At 36.3% G+C, this 13,780-nt stretch overlaps 1 protein-coding gene across 3 annotated transcripts in view; it reads right to left on the reverse strand.

Annotated features, from left to right (window-relative positions):
• The window catches only part of MMRN1 (multimerin 1), a 62,759-nt gene extending 49,500 nt beyond the window's left edge, over positions 1–13,259 (reverse strand). The window contains exons 1-2 of one of the 3 annotated variants that reach the window (XM_002917710.4): positions 13,085–13,258; positions 6,512–7,334 (exon numbers count right to left, since the gene is read on the reverse strand). In XM_002917710.4, the coding sequence (XP_002917756.1) occupies positions 6,512–7,086 (575 nt within the window). In that variant the 5' untranslated portion in view covers positions 7,087–7,334; positions 13,085–13,258. Of the gene's footprint in view, positions 1–6,511; positions 7,335–12,930; positions 13,053–13,084 lie in introns of those variants that run through there. The other 2 variants (XM_011223032.3, XM_019798030.2) reach the window with 2 other exon arrangements.
• Between the last annotated feature and the right edge of the window lie 521 nt (positions 13,260–13,780).

Raw genomic sequence — 13,780 nt, forward strand, 5'->3', positions numbered from 1 at the left:
TTAATATTTAAAAAATACCACCAGTATTTTTCACAGAGCTAGAACAAACAATCCTAAAATTTGTATGGAACCACAAAAGACCCTGAATAGCCAAAACAATCTTGAAAAAGAAAAGCAAAGCTGGAGGTATCACAAACCCAGACTTTAAGCTATACTACACAGCTATAGTCATCAAGACAGTATGATATTAGCGCAAAAACAGACACATAGATCAATGGAACAGAATAGGGAACCCAGAAATGGACCCACAACTGTATGGTCAATTAATCTTTGACAAAGCAGGAAAGAATATCCAGTGGAAAGAAGACAATCTCTTCAACAAATGGTGTTGGGAAAACTGGACAGTAACATGCAGAAGAATGAAACTGGACCTCTTTACTACCCCATACACAAAAATAAATTGAAAATGGATGATATCCTAAATGTGAGACAGGAAACCATCAAAATCCTTGAGGAGAACACTAGCAGTAACCTCTGACCTCAGCCATAGCTACTTCTTACTAGACATGTCGCTGGAGGCAAAGGAAACAAAAGCAAAAATGAACTATTGAGACCTCATCAAGTACAAAGCTTCTGCACAGTGAAGGAAACAATCAACAAAACTAAAAGGCGATCTACAGAATGGGAGAAGATATTTGCAAATGGCATATCTGATAAAGGGTTAATATCTAAATTCTATAAAAATTTATCAAATTCAACACCCCAAAAATAAATAATCCAGTTAAGAAAGAAGCAGAAGACATGAACAGACATTTTTCCAAAGAAGACATACAGAGGGCCAACAGACATGTGAAAAGATGCTCAACATCACTCAGCATCAGGGCAATGCAGATCAAAACTACAACGAGATACCACCTCACACCTGTCAGAATGGCTAAAATTAACAACACAGGAAACAACAGATGTTGGCGAGGATGTGGAGAAAGGGGGACCCTCTTACACTGTTAATGGGAATGCAAACTGGTTCAGCCACTGTGGAAAACAGTATGGAGATTCCTCAAAAAGTTAAAAACGAAACTTTCCTATGACCCAGCAATTGCAGTGCTAGGTATTTACCCAAAGGAAACAAAAATACTGATTTGAAGGGATGCATGCATCCCGATATTTATAGCAGCATTATCAACAATAGCCAAACTATGAAAAGAGCCCAAATGTCCACCAACTGATGAATGTATTAAAAAAAGGTGGTGTATATATAATGGAATATTACTTGGCCATCAAAAAGAATGAAAACTTGCCATTTGCAACAATGAGGATGGAGCTAGAATGTATTAGCCAAGTGAAATAAGTGAGTCAGAGGAAGAAAAGCACCATATAATTTCACTCATATATGGAATGTAAGAAACAAAACAGATAAACATAGGGGGAAAAAGAGAGAGAGAGAGAGAGAAAGAGAGAGAAGCAAACCACAAGAGACTCTTAACTATAGAGAAACCACAGGGTTTCCGGAAAGGAGGTGGAAGGTGGATTGGCTACATTGGTGATGGGTATTAAGGAGGCCACTTGTGATGAGCACTGAGTGTTATATGTAAGTGATGGATCACTGAATTCTACTCTCGAAACAACAACAAAAAAAAGAAAGGCAAGGTTCCTGTTTTCATGGGATGTATGATGTATTGTGGAAAAACAGAAAAGACACAACTGTCAACATAAATAAACCCAATAATTTCATGTCAGTGCCATGAAGAAAAAAATAAGGGTGCTACAATAAAAATGGCAAATTCACACTGGGTAATCAGAGTTTTCATTGAGGAGGGACTTTAAGCTGAAGTTGCATGAGGAAAAGAATTCTCTTTTTCCATATACTGAAAGAAGAGCATTCTAGCAAGAGCAAACAGGAAGTTTCCTTGAGATGCATATAAACTTCACAAGTTCAGTACCTAGAGAAAAGGCCAGTGTGGCCAGTGGAAAAGAAGTTGAATGAACTTGGGAGTGTGATGAAGATGAGATCAGAGCAATAGTCAGGAGTCCTATCAAGCAAGACCCTGTGGGCCATGGTAAGGATTTGGGATTTTATTCTAAATGGAATGGGAAGTTACTGAGTGATTTTTAGAATGTGAGCAAAATGTTAAATTCCACAGATTTTAAAACAACATCTCTGAAATCAAGAATATATTTTAAAATCAATGATATCTTTCAGCTACTCTTGTCAGACGGTAGTTATTGCCATTGCCTTAAAGACACCTTAGCCAGTTTCATTTATATTTTCATTTTTAGTATGCAAAAGAGTGACATGTATATGCATGCACAAAATAATGTCTACAAGATAATTAAGTTTAAAAATTCTAAGAAATATTGATGTCATACTTTTCTTTCTTGTAGTGTGTAAAACAATGTGTCTCAAAAGATGAAGTCTTACATCAATGAAACTCAATCTGATTTAAAAGTTTAAGCACCTTAGATTTACACAGTGATATATGCCAATTTTTTTTTTAAGTTAAAGCATCTCTCACTTGTGTGGAACATGGATTACAGGGGGCAAGGGTGGTAACATGTGGAAAAGCTAAGAGTCTAGTGGTAGATAATGGAGGCTAGGAAAGGACAGTATAGTGAAGATAGAGAGGGATTTAAGATACACTGGAAGGAGTACCAAGAAGACTTCTTGATAGATTAGATAAAAGTTAGGAGGGAAGAAAAATGTCATGAATATATCAGGGGTTTCTAGTTATGGAGCCAGACATTTACTGAGATGGTGAAGATTCACGTACATGTGTGCAGGGGTTGGCATTCTGGGAGAAGTTAAGTAGGCAATTGATGTCTATTAATACCTCATTTTACCTAGTGTCCTCTCAGGGAAGGCTTACCCACCTTTAAGGTAGGCCATTCACTCTGTTACATACTCTCGTAAGCTTTATTCAGAATGTTTACCACCATTTGGATTCAACATCAGCATTCACTGTTTTTCCTCCTCATGTCCTTCCCACTGGACAATAGACTCTACGAGGACAGAAGAGGTGGCAGTTTTTATTCACTATTTTACCCCCAGCACAAACACAATGCTGGGGACAGATTAGATCCTCAGCAAATAATTGTTCAATGCATAAATAAGTTAATTCTAATTTCTTCTTTTCATCCTGCCTATTTCAGAGTACTTGGTCAATGACCAACAACCACTCTACCAGATAAGAAACCACAGCTCTGGGGTAGCCAGGAGTTTCTGCAGTGCTAAGACCAGAGAAAGTACAAAATGAGACAAAAAATATGCCAGAAAAATCCTATAGACAGAGGTATTCCTTTTACCTAGAATCACTATAATATTCCAAAAGCAGTAAGGAAAAACAAAACAAGCACAACAACAATGGAAACCTAAAATTAATCATCTAGATTTCATCATAGAGGAGAAAAAGAATATTTCTTTGGGAAAGAGTCCTCTTTATATTCAAATATTAATCTATAAATTTTACATTCAGCTTATTAAATATTTATTGTGTATCTATTATAACCCAGAGACTTTGCTAGCATTCAAACATGTCTCTATAAGAAAGGAGATCACAAAGTTCACCATAATTATAATACACTATTAATGTAAATGCAGTGATAGAAGAATTCAAGGAGAGCTCTGTGAAAGTTAGAAGGGCCACCTCACAGCCTGAGGAGGCTTCCTGGAGCTATTATTATTGGGTGTAAAGGAAGTAGTTGATGGGAAAAGACCACGTTAGCCAAAGAGATGAACAGGGAACAAAGACAGGTTTTAATGAATAGCCTATCATGGACGAGAGATTTTCAAATTTCACTGGCCAGGAAGTCACAGAAAAGGAGGCTGGGGAGGAGGCAGAAGCCAGATCAAGGATGGCATTGTATAGGTAACTGGGTAAGGGTCTGGGCTTTATTCTGGAAGCAAAGAATAGCCTCTGAGGGCTCGTAAGCAGGGAAATAAACTGTTCACTCTCATTCACCCACTTGGGAGATCAGACTGCACTTGCTAAAGGAGTATAATATAGGAGTTCAAAGCTATGTCTCTGAAGCCAGCCAACCCCGTTTGAATCTCTGCCCCAAGGTTTACTTTTTTGTTATTGTTGTTATGTTAGTCAGTACGTCATTAGTTTTTGGTGTAGTGTTCCATGATTCACTGTTTGCGTATAACACCCAGTGCTCCATGCAACACGTGGCCTCCTTAATACCGAGATTTACTTTTAAGTGACCTTAGTTACATTACTTAATCTCTCTGAAAGAAATAATAACAGAATCTTCTTCATGAAGTTATGGTAGTGATCAAATGATTGAAGAAAAAAACATATATATCTATGTATATATATACACGTATATTCACTCAAAGCAATACAGTGCTAGGAGGAGATGTCATAAAGGGTTTGCTATTGTTATGACTTGCTGATCAAATGAAAATATGGAAGACTTTATCAAGGCTTCCTTGTATCAGCATTGTGTCCATAAGGCACGGAACTGTTTTCTCTAGCACCATTATCTATCATTATCTATCCCATGGCATCACGAGTAAGAAGTCTTAGATTTGATGGAAACGATCACCAAAAGAAAACCTCAGGCTTTCCAGGACCTCAGGCTAGAGAATCTCTAAGTACAGTCAGTACTCTTCTCTAGAAATAATTAAAAATTATTTTCATTGGAAATTCCATGGGACGATGTTCTATTCGGCAGGTTACACTTTTAATATTGTGCTTCTTCCTAACACATTGAGTTTTTAGAAATCTGACAGGTCCATTATTGCTTACTTTTTATAAGACATATCCCTGCAGGCAGAATCATTCTTATTTTAAAAATTCTATGTATCCTTAGAAACTAGAATAGTGTTAGGCACGTAATAAAACAACTAGCATTTATATAAAAACTAGTATTTCTCAAATGATCAATTACTAGTTCTAATTATGAAACAATGCAATATAAAATTTAAGTGACATTTTAATGTGAATTTTCCCCTTCTTGTTTTGATTATATTTCATATTCTACTGAAAAATCTCTTGATGACAACATCTTTAGAAAGTTCATAATCATTTTCAATGAGTGCCTAAGAGTTCTATATAATTGGCTTAAAAAATAAAATTATAGAGTCTAATAAAATATGACTAATAGAAGTGATGATGTAAGTGACATGGCATTTGCTATCACTATTTAATAGACCACATTCTGTTGTCCCTCAACATGAAAAAGTTTAATGTATATGTGAAAATGTCTATTATAGGCAAAGTTTACCCAACCTAAGTTGAACATTTTGTAATCTGTAGCATTTGCTTTACAGTAAATTGGGATTGTTCTAAATTCTACTAAGTAAAAAAGTATATAGTTAGAGTTAGATTTACTTACATATTCTAAAAAATTCTATAACCTCTGAAATACAGTGAAATAATGGATTTAAATAATAAAGAATACATAAATATGAATCTATTGGCTCATATTCTTCCCAGTGTCTCCTCATCTTTATATCAACAACAGCTTTGACACGATGCCGATCACAGAGCAGGTGTAAGCTCCTATCATTAACTTAAACCACATTACATAGTAAGATGTTTAACTCAACTAAGATCCCAAGGCATTATTTGATGTCTTGAAATTATTTTATTGTAGGTAAAAGGTATTTGAAAGTTTAATTTCATAACACTAAACTACTAGTATTTCAAACAGATCACTCGAACATTAAACAAATAAAAACATTGACCTACATTTTTCACAGCTATTTTGTTTGCTTGTTTCTTTGTTTTAGTATTTTTTTTTTTTGGCCCTTTTGAAAGTCTTCATTAACAATATTTAAAAGTTTTATTTTTTTACTTCAACAATTCACATAGGATTTGCTCAAATTTTGAATCAAAATCAATTTGAAAAATTGACTTTTCTATTCATCACATTCATGATAATGGCATTAACTCAATATCAGGGCTCGTAGCATATGTTTCATAGCACCCGTTCTGTGAGAAGCATGCATCTAAGTATATTTGATTAATATGAATCTTGCAGGCTCACCCTGTGAAGTTGGTATTTTTATCTTTATCCCCTATACCATATCTATATTTTACATATGAAAAAACTCAGTCTCAGGGAGCTCAATGAACTTGCTCAAAGTCACCCAGACAGTACTTAAGCCAGGATTCCACCCCAGCTCTGCCTGGCTCCATCTTGAGAACTCTACCTTCCATAGCACCAGGCTCTGTCAATTTTTAAATCTGTTCACATCCCAACTGTATTGTCATTTTTTCTTTCACGTTGTGGGTGTCCTTCTGAGCACCACCAACATACCCTTGAGTTGAATAAGCAACTAACAATCACTGTGGTGTTACATTGTTTGTTAGTGAATATCTCCAATAAAGGCCCCTTTGTAAGTGACTTTGAGAGGTTCAATTAAAACAAAATTGCTGCATTTTTTGGTTCATCTTTTCTCCATTAGATAAAGTAATGCTTAATTACCTATCTAACTGAAATGTGATCCAATTTCATCCTGAACATGAAAACATTTTCTGAGAGTGAGAAACCGTTAGCTTGCAATCTTAAAGACTTTATAGTTGGGGAGAGGGAGAAAAAAAAAAAAGAAAAGAATGTTTCTTACTTTCCTCTCGTTGTTTCAAAACTTGATTTTTGATCGTTGGTTTTCTGGCTTCCACCGCTGTCACCTCTGCTGAGGTATGTTTCCCGTGGGGATCGATTTCCCGGGCCGCCTGACACTGAGTTGGGAGAGATGGCTTGTTGATTCGACTTTCTGGCAAAGCTCTGAAGAAATTTCATTGTAGAGTTGGAAAGGACCACCGACTCTGCTCTTGGGCTGAACTTGAGGCTAAGTTTGGTTGGGAGGGCGAGAGGTTGTAACTTCAGCACCCCTTCTGTCTTCCCTGGGGGTGTGAGAGTTGGGTTTCTTACATTCCCAGGAGGTGCACCTGTCTCTGAGGGAGGCAGAGTTGATTTTAGCAGACTCTCTTCAGAGGTTCTTGCCTCAGGAACTGTGGCGATCTCAGCTGACGTGATCTGAGGGGTCGACAGCATTGTATTTAGAGCAACCGTAGCAGAGGCCATGTTCTCCCTGGAGCTTGCATCCTCAGCGGTAGTCCAAGTATGCGTGGTGTTGGTAAGCCCAAAGCCCCCATTCCATAAACTAGAAAGCAGGATAAATAGCCTTGCTCTCTTCATCTCAGTAGTTTGAAGCAAGAAAGCTCATGTGAAATTGGGAGATACAGTCCTTCAAGTGTTTTCAACAGCTGCTTCCACACTGGATCTGCTGAGACAGAGCTTTGCCAATTTGACTTGTGTAGAGGAAATAGGTTTCTGTGTTTTGTAGTGGACTCAGGAAGTTTGATTTCCTGTTTCTGTAGGTTTTGTGTGATCTGTGACCTCCGGTGGGATGGATCTATGGAGGTGGTGAAGGGTGTCTGATGAAGCTAAGGGTAAATGGCAAAATACAGGCAATTATTATCAGGAAAACCCATGAGAAAAACATGAAGTAACTTTCCTCTACTATGTCCACTCATGTTTCACTGGTTGCCGATTTTGAAGAGAAATTTCACATTGATGACAGGGAGTATGGAATTTTGTTTGGATGAGCTGAATCAAGGAGTTTAACGTTTTGTTCTACTACACAGGGAAACTGAGAAAAAAAAGTATGACATTTCTTTTCCACTGTGCCCCATCCAGAGAATCACATTTTGTTCAAATGCTTATACTCATGCACATACAACAAACAAAAACTCATTGACAGAGCCTCTAACCTTTTACACATCACAGGCTGAATTATGACATATATATATATATATATATATATATATATATATCCCTATTTTTATAAATACACTTCAGCCAAAGCATTACTTGAAGTTAATCTCAATGATGGTAAGTAATAACAAAACAGAAAAGTATAAATTACTGAATTATATAGGTAGATACGGAACTTACTTTAAATTTTCCTCTCAGAACTTCTACCAGAACCGTTTATGGAATGAATAATCAAGATTTTGGATAATAACGGATGAAGAAAGAATGAAGTCACACGAAATAAATTAAAATGGAATCATATATAATGCTTTTGTACTTTTACTGTGGTGCAAAAGTATATTAGCTGCAGATAATAGAGAACTAAATCAATTAAAGACTTTTCTATGGTTGTTTTCCTAGTAGAGATGCTTCATGGGATTTATGATTTCACTACTACAGCAAATCTCTGGTTTTCAGGCTTCAATTAAGCTCTCTCATCTGTAAAAAAAACTCCACAACAGACTCTTTGGACATATAAATAACACATTATAACAGTTCATCCATTCATTCATTCTTCAGTAATTACCCAAACCCTCAGTCAGCTTCAGCCAGGTACTCTCTTAGGTGCTGAGATTATAAAGCAAGAATATTCTTGGCTCTCTACCTGCTTATGGTCTATTATGTCATCCGAAAGCCAGATCTATGTGTAATTAATCTATCTGCTAATTTTTGTGCCAGGCATTAGACTCTTGCTGAATATTCAGTCATAGAATTTTTTTCTTTCAGAATTGGATAACCGGAAACCTCGTGCCTGTTGGGTCATATATTACCGTAGATATATACTCCTGTCCCTAATCCTGTATACAGAGCACCAGGATTTGAAACAAGGCCTAATTTTTCTCTGAACTACTAACTACTTGGTCATAATACTTTTTTCTCCCCTTAATTTTTGCCATTTATTTCTACAAGTATATTGTTGACAAATTAGAGATATATAATATGAGGTTATTTAAACTAAGACACATATTAACCAGTAGCAACCCTAATTAACTTTAATATGAAGTACAAAGCATCTGTTTCTTGGATATACCATGGAACAATCCTACATACCTTGCATTAGTAAAAGAACAAATAGGTCTAGCACAGAAAATCCAGGCAACAATTCATCACTAAAAAGGGCATAATTTTCACAACACAAACCTGGTTTCTTCACTAGTAAGAAAAAGACATTTCACCATCTTTATCTGTAAAAGACACGAACAACTAGCCTTGGCTTAGAGCAAATGAGTAATTGGGAAAAACCCAAGAAAAAATTTTCTGTTTGGTGTACAGCTTAAAATCCATTTTCTTAGATTTAGTAAAAGCAGATGAACAATGGCACACATAGATTTTTTTCCTTTTTCTTTTTTATTTTTTTAATTTTTTTTTGCTTCCATGGTTTGTAAAATACATCTTTATCCTGTTCAGGACAGTGAACTTTAGTGGTAAAGGGTCACACATTGGATCTATAACTGGTAACAAATTGCTCTCAAATGGTAATAAAAACTGAACTGAGCTAACCAATTTATTTTGCTCTTGTAAGGTATTGACCAATAACGACTTTTGGTTACCCTCCTCCTAGCTTACAAATGACCTTGTGATCAAAAGGCTAAAGGTTCCGTATCTCATTATCAATCCACCAAGCCATCTTTCCATTTAACTCCCCAGAGAATCCCCAGCTTATTGGGAGGTTTTAGATGTATGGATCATCCTGTAATTAGAGACATAAAATATCTCTATTCCAGAAACTGTCAGAGGCCTAACCTCAAATTCTGCTTTCTCAGACCCATTAATACTCACCAAATAACAATTAAGAAAAATAATATTCCTGGGATTACTGTCTAAAGATACTCAATCCATTCTTCTAACTGCTTTAAATACTATCTGTGGATTAAGCCATACCATCAGAGTTTCATATACATGTATCCCATCATTTTGCTATACCCCACATTGCTCACTAGATTGTTTATCTTATGTTTTACCCTATTGCCATGTATTCATTTTGAGTAATTTTATAAGAAAGGAACTATGAAGCTCATTATATTATGTGCTATCAGGAGGTTTTTTGGGTCATTTTTCATTGTATCATAAATATAGGATTGAATACATATTGCAAATTGAGTTCTCTTTTGGTAATGAGATAATGGGTTCATTCTATTTTTCTTTTTTCCCTTATAATATGCATGGATCAATTTTCTAATCACTAGAAAAAATGCTTATTAAATTGAAATAAAAATATAAATGAGTTAAAAGAGAATCTTAGATTGAGGATTTCATTGCTTGTAGATGGTGGTATGTATTATTTAAAACAATTTCTATGGCTGTAAGAGTATTATTCTTTGTAGAATGTTGAGATGTAAGTAACTTCTACTAGATTAATAGAATTTCTTAGCCACTTCTTTCTTTCCTTTTCACGTGAGAAATTCTTATTTTTAAAAAATAATTTAAAACATTTATTTATTTTTTTATTTTAAATACTTTATTTATTTATTTTGAGAAAGAAAGAGCATGAGCGGAGGGGAGGGGCAGAGGGTAAGGGAGAAATAGACTCCCTGATGAGCAGGGAACCTGATGCAGGACTGATTCCAGGACTTTGGGATCATGACCTGAGCCCAAGGCAGATACTTAACTGACTGAGCTACCCAGGTGCCCTAAAACATTAAAAATAATATTTCATTATAACCCTCCTTCATAAATTGTCACTGCCAAAAAATAATCACAGAAAACAAAGTTCTGGGGGCACCTGGGTGGCTCAGTCCTTAAGCGTCTGCCTTTGGCTCAGGGCATGATCCCAGTGTTCTGGGATCGAGCCCCGCATCAGGCTCCTCTTCTGGGAGCCTGCTTCTTCCTCTCCCACTCCCCCTGCTGTGTTCCCTCTCTTGCTGGCTGTCTCTCTCTCTGTCAAATAAATAAATAAATAAAATCTTTAAAAAAAAAAGAAAAAGAAAAAAAGAAAACAAAGTTCTAAGCCTTTTTCAATTTTATGTTTCTTGAAAGTAATGAAAACCTTTTGAATACATATACAGACAATGGGAGTTGTAAGCATACAGTCAAAAGGCTGGGAAGGGGAGGGAAAGGGAAAAAAACAGATTTAAGCAAGAATTTCATGAGCCATAAAATGTGCTAGATAAGTTAAATTTGGCATATTATTTAATTCTCCCAGTCATGCTAGGTAAGTATTCTACTCTCGTTTTGCTGATAAAAAAAATTAAGCTTAAGGAAGTTAAATAATGTCCTAGAGTAACACACTGGTAATTGACAGAACAGATATTTATGTCCTATTCTGAATCTTTCCACCATCTAATAATATACCCCATAAAAGAGGTAGTAAACTTCTAAATTTATGGAAATTTGAGGAAAATAACTGTCGAATTGTCTTAAATTCATTTTCTCAATGGTTTTTAACTTCTTTATTTTTTGCTTTTATCTCACAGCTAAAACATATACAGAGATACACTAATAATTTAATGACTTCAGTTACTTTGAGTTTATGGAATTAGAGGAGAAAATTTGTGCTTTTTTAAGTTTGCTTTTAGTCTAAACTTTTGTTTTTGTTTTTTTTCCCTTTGGTTGGGTGCGTTTTTAAATTTCTGTGCTGTATTGTAAGGGATGACATTGCCTTATTTTTGACAGCACAATAATTAGCTTCTTTCATTTGCTAGAATGGAACCTCCAAGACAGCAGAAGACTGCTACTTTCCCATCATCTAGAACAGTGCATAGTTGGTATTCAATAAATATTTATTGTTAAATAAATGAATAAATGGATGAAACTGTGAATGTACTTCAGTAATAGCACCTGCCAGAGGGCTAAAAAGGGTATCTATTTTTCCAACTTATAACCACACAAAAGAAACAAAAAACAATCTAAATAAACACAATATACTCACTTTATGACTACCCCTTCAACCAGATTGAATCTTTAAATAAATCTTTTAATTCTGTAAATTAAATCTTTCCAAAATAAAATTTAGAAAGCCCATTATTTCTACCTCACTTGTTTTCAAAATGTATTTTAAATAGCTTATTTTGAAACCATCACAGGCACATGAGAATCAAAGCAAAGACTAAGAGCTGTGTAATAAAGGAAAATGAAGCAGTAGGAATGGCAGAAAAAAATCTAAGGTATGCAAATTAAAATTAAGAACAAAATTTAAGTCTTAGTGGGCTGGTAGGAAAGGGAATATGGAAGTATAATGAATTATATCATTCTTAATATTAAGTGAGAAAAGCATATTAGTTTGTCGGGAAAGAAAACACAACATTGTTAGTCTTAATATTAAATTTTTAACTTTACAATTAAGAACATAGAGAACACTTGATAACACAAGACAAAATATCCCACATAAGCAAAAGTCTATATTGATAGTTTGCAACATTATCTTAGTGCTTAATTTATATTTCCCATTGTAGTAGAACAGTATACTTCAAATGAAATTAAGATTTATTTCTTTTGAAAATTTTAGAAATAACAATATTTCATTTCCCAATTTATTTCTGGCCATTGAGTGACTTCTCCTGAAAATACGGAATAGATACAATTTTCCCCTATTCCTCCTGCTAAGCTCCTCTGAAAATCCTGCACAGTATATATCAAACGAACATAAGAAGACTCTGAAAGGTAGAGACAAAAAAGGCAGACTGTCTAGGAGGACCCAAGAAACAACATAACATTGAGTTCTCTGGATTTTCTTTTTGTCTCAGATCCCAGTGCTAGAGAATTTGGCAAACTAGGAGCACCAACGGCACAAACAATAAAAGTTCCCAGAAAGGCCAAAAGGACTAAAAAATGGCCAGCTCAGAAAGACAGGCATCTAGTCAATTGCTGCACTACCCCCACCAAAGCTACAGAAAACATGTGATCCCATGCCCACCCTTGACGCAAAGGCTGAATGGAGGGCCTTAGACTTCCACCTTCTCAAGGTTGCGACAAGGCATCAGCCCCCATCTCTCCCCTGGGTGCTGAAAAAAGGCCAATAGAGAAGCCAGAAATTTCATCATCAAGGGAGCTCCACTGAGTCACTGCTCTAACCCTCCAAAGCCTGGGTAAAGGGCAAGAGAACTGGAAAATAAAAATAGCTTTGAGGCACGCCAGGTCTTCACTGAGTACACTCCGATGGTCCCCAAAAAGCTGGAGAGGAGGCAAAAGTTCAGAGAGATATCTTCATGGTGTAGAAATTCACAGGTGGATCTAGAAAAATAAGAGAACTCCCCAGAGATTAAAAAAAAAAGAAAAATGATTTCTTACTGTAAAGTAGCAGGCCTCCCCGCAGTGTTTGAATCACCTCCTCTTTACCCCACTGAGGAGGAGGAATTCCCACCCTAGGGTTATGGGGATGGCTGAACACATGATACCAGACACTGGATGGATGAGACTGGTAGCAGTTCATACATATACTCACACTGAGGAGGACAGCATCACATACCACACAGGGCCACACAGAAGAAGCTCTCAGGAACAGAGTGAACAAATAGGGGCTACGCGAAGTAGGCTTTATAATAATGAGGGTGTGGGGTGCCTCCTGGCTCCCATGGGAGGATGCACTTGGCTTGTTTAAATAATTCCATGTACTGACTGGGAATTGAAACCCACCACTTAGGGACAAGCAGGAAGTGTGCCTGGTCCCTTCGATAAGAAGGATTGTTTGACCAGGGGACTTTATCCACCAGGGCAAAGTGGGGAAGACGGCTTGTGGTTAGGCCAGCTGAGGCCTTCCGGGCTTCACATGGCAAGGCAGCACATGATACTGCATCTTAATTTTAGACCTCATACCACACAAAGTTCAGAGAGTCCTTTTTCTGTGTTGTAAAGGGTAAGAACTTTCTGGAGTTTTGTTTGTGCTCAGAAAGCTTAGTTGGAAATACAATCCTGATCATGTTGTCAAAGTATTTAAAGATTGTGTTGAGTTAAAACCAATAAAAGATGAAACATCTTTAGTTTATTTTTTAAAAGATTTTTTTACTTATTTGAGAGAGAGAGAGAGACAGACAGTGAGAGAGCACACAAGCAGGAGGAGTGAGCAGCAGAGGGAGAGGGAGAAGCAGGCTCCCCACTGAGCAGGGAGCCCAATGCAGGGCTTAATCCCAGGACTCTGGGA

Source organism: Ailuropoda melanoleuca, chromosome 11 (genome assembly GCF_002007445.2).
Source record: "Ailuropoda melanoleuca isolate Jingjing chromosome 11, ASM200744v2, whole genome shotgun sequence".
Taxonomy (NCBI): Eukaryota; Metazoa; Chordata; class Mammalia; order Carnivora; family Ursidae; genus Ailuropoda; species Ailuropoda melanoleuca.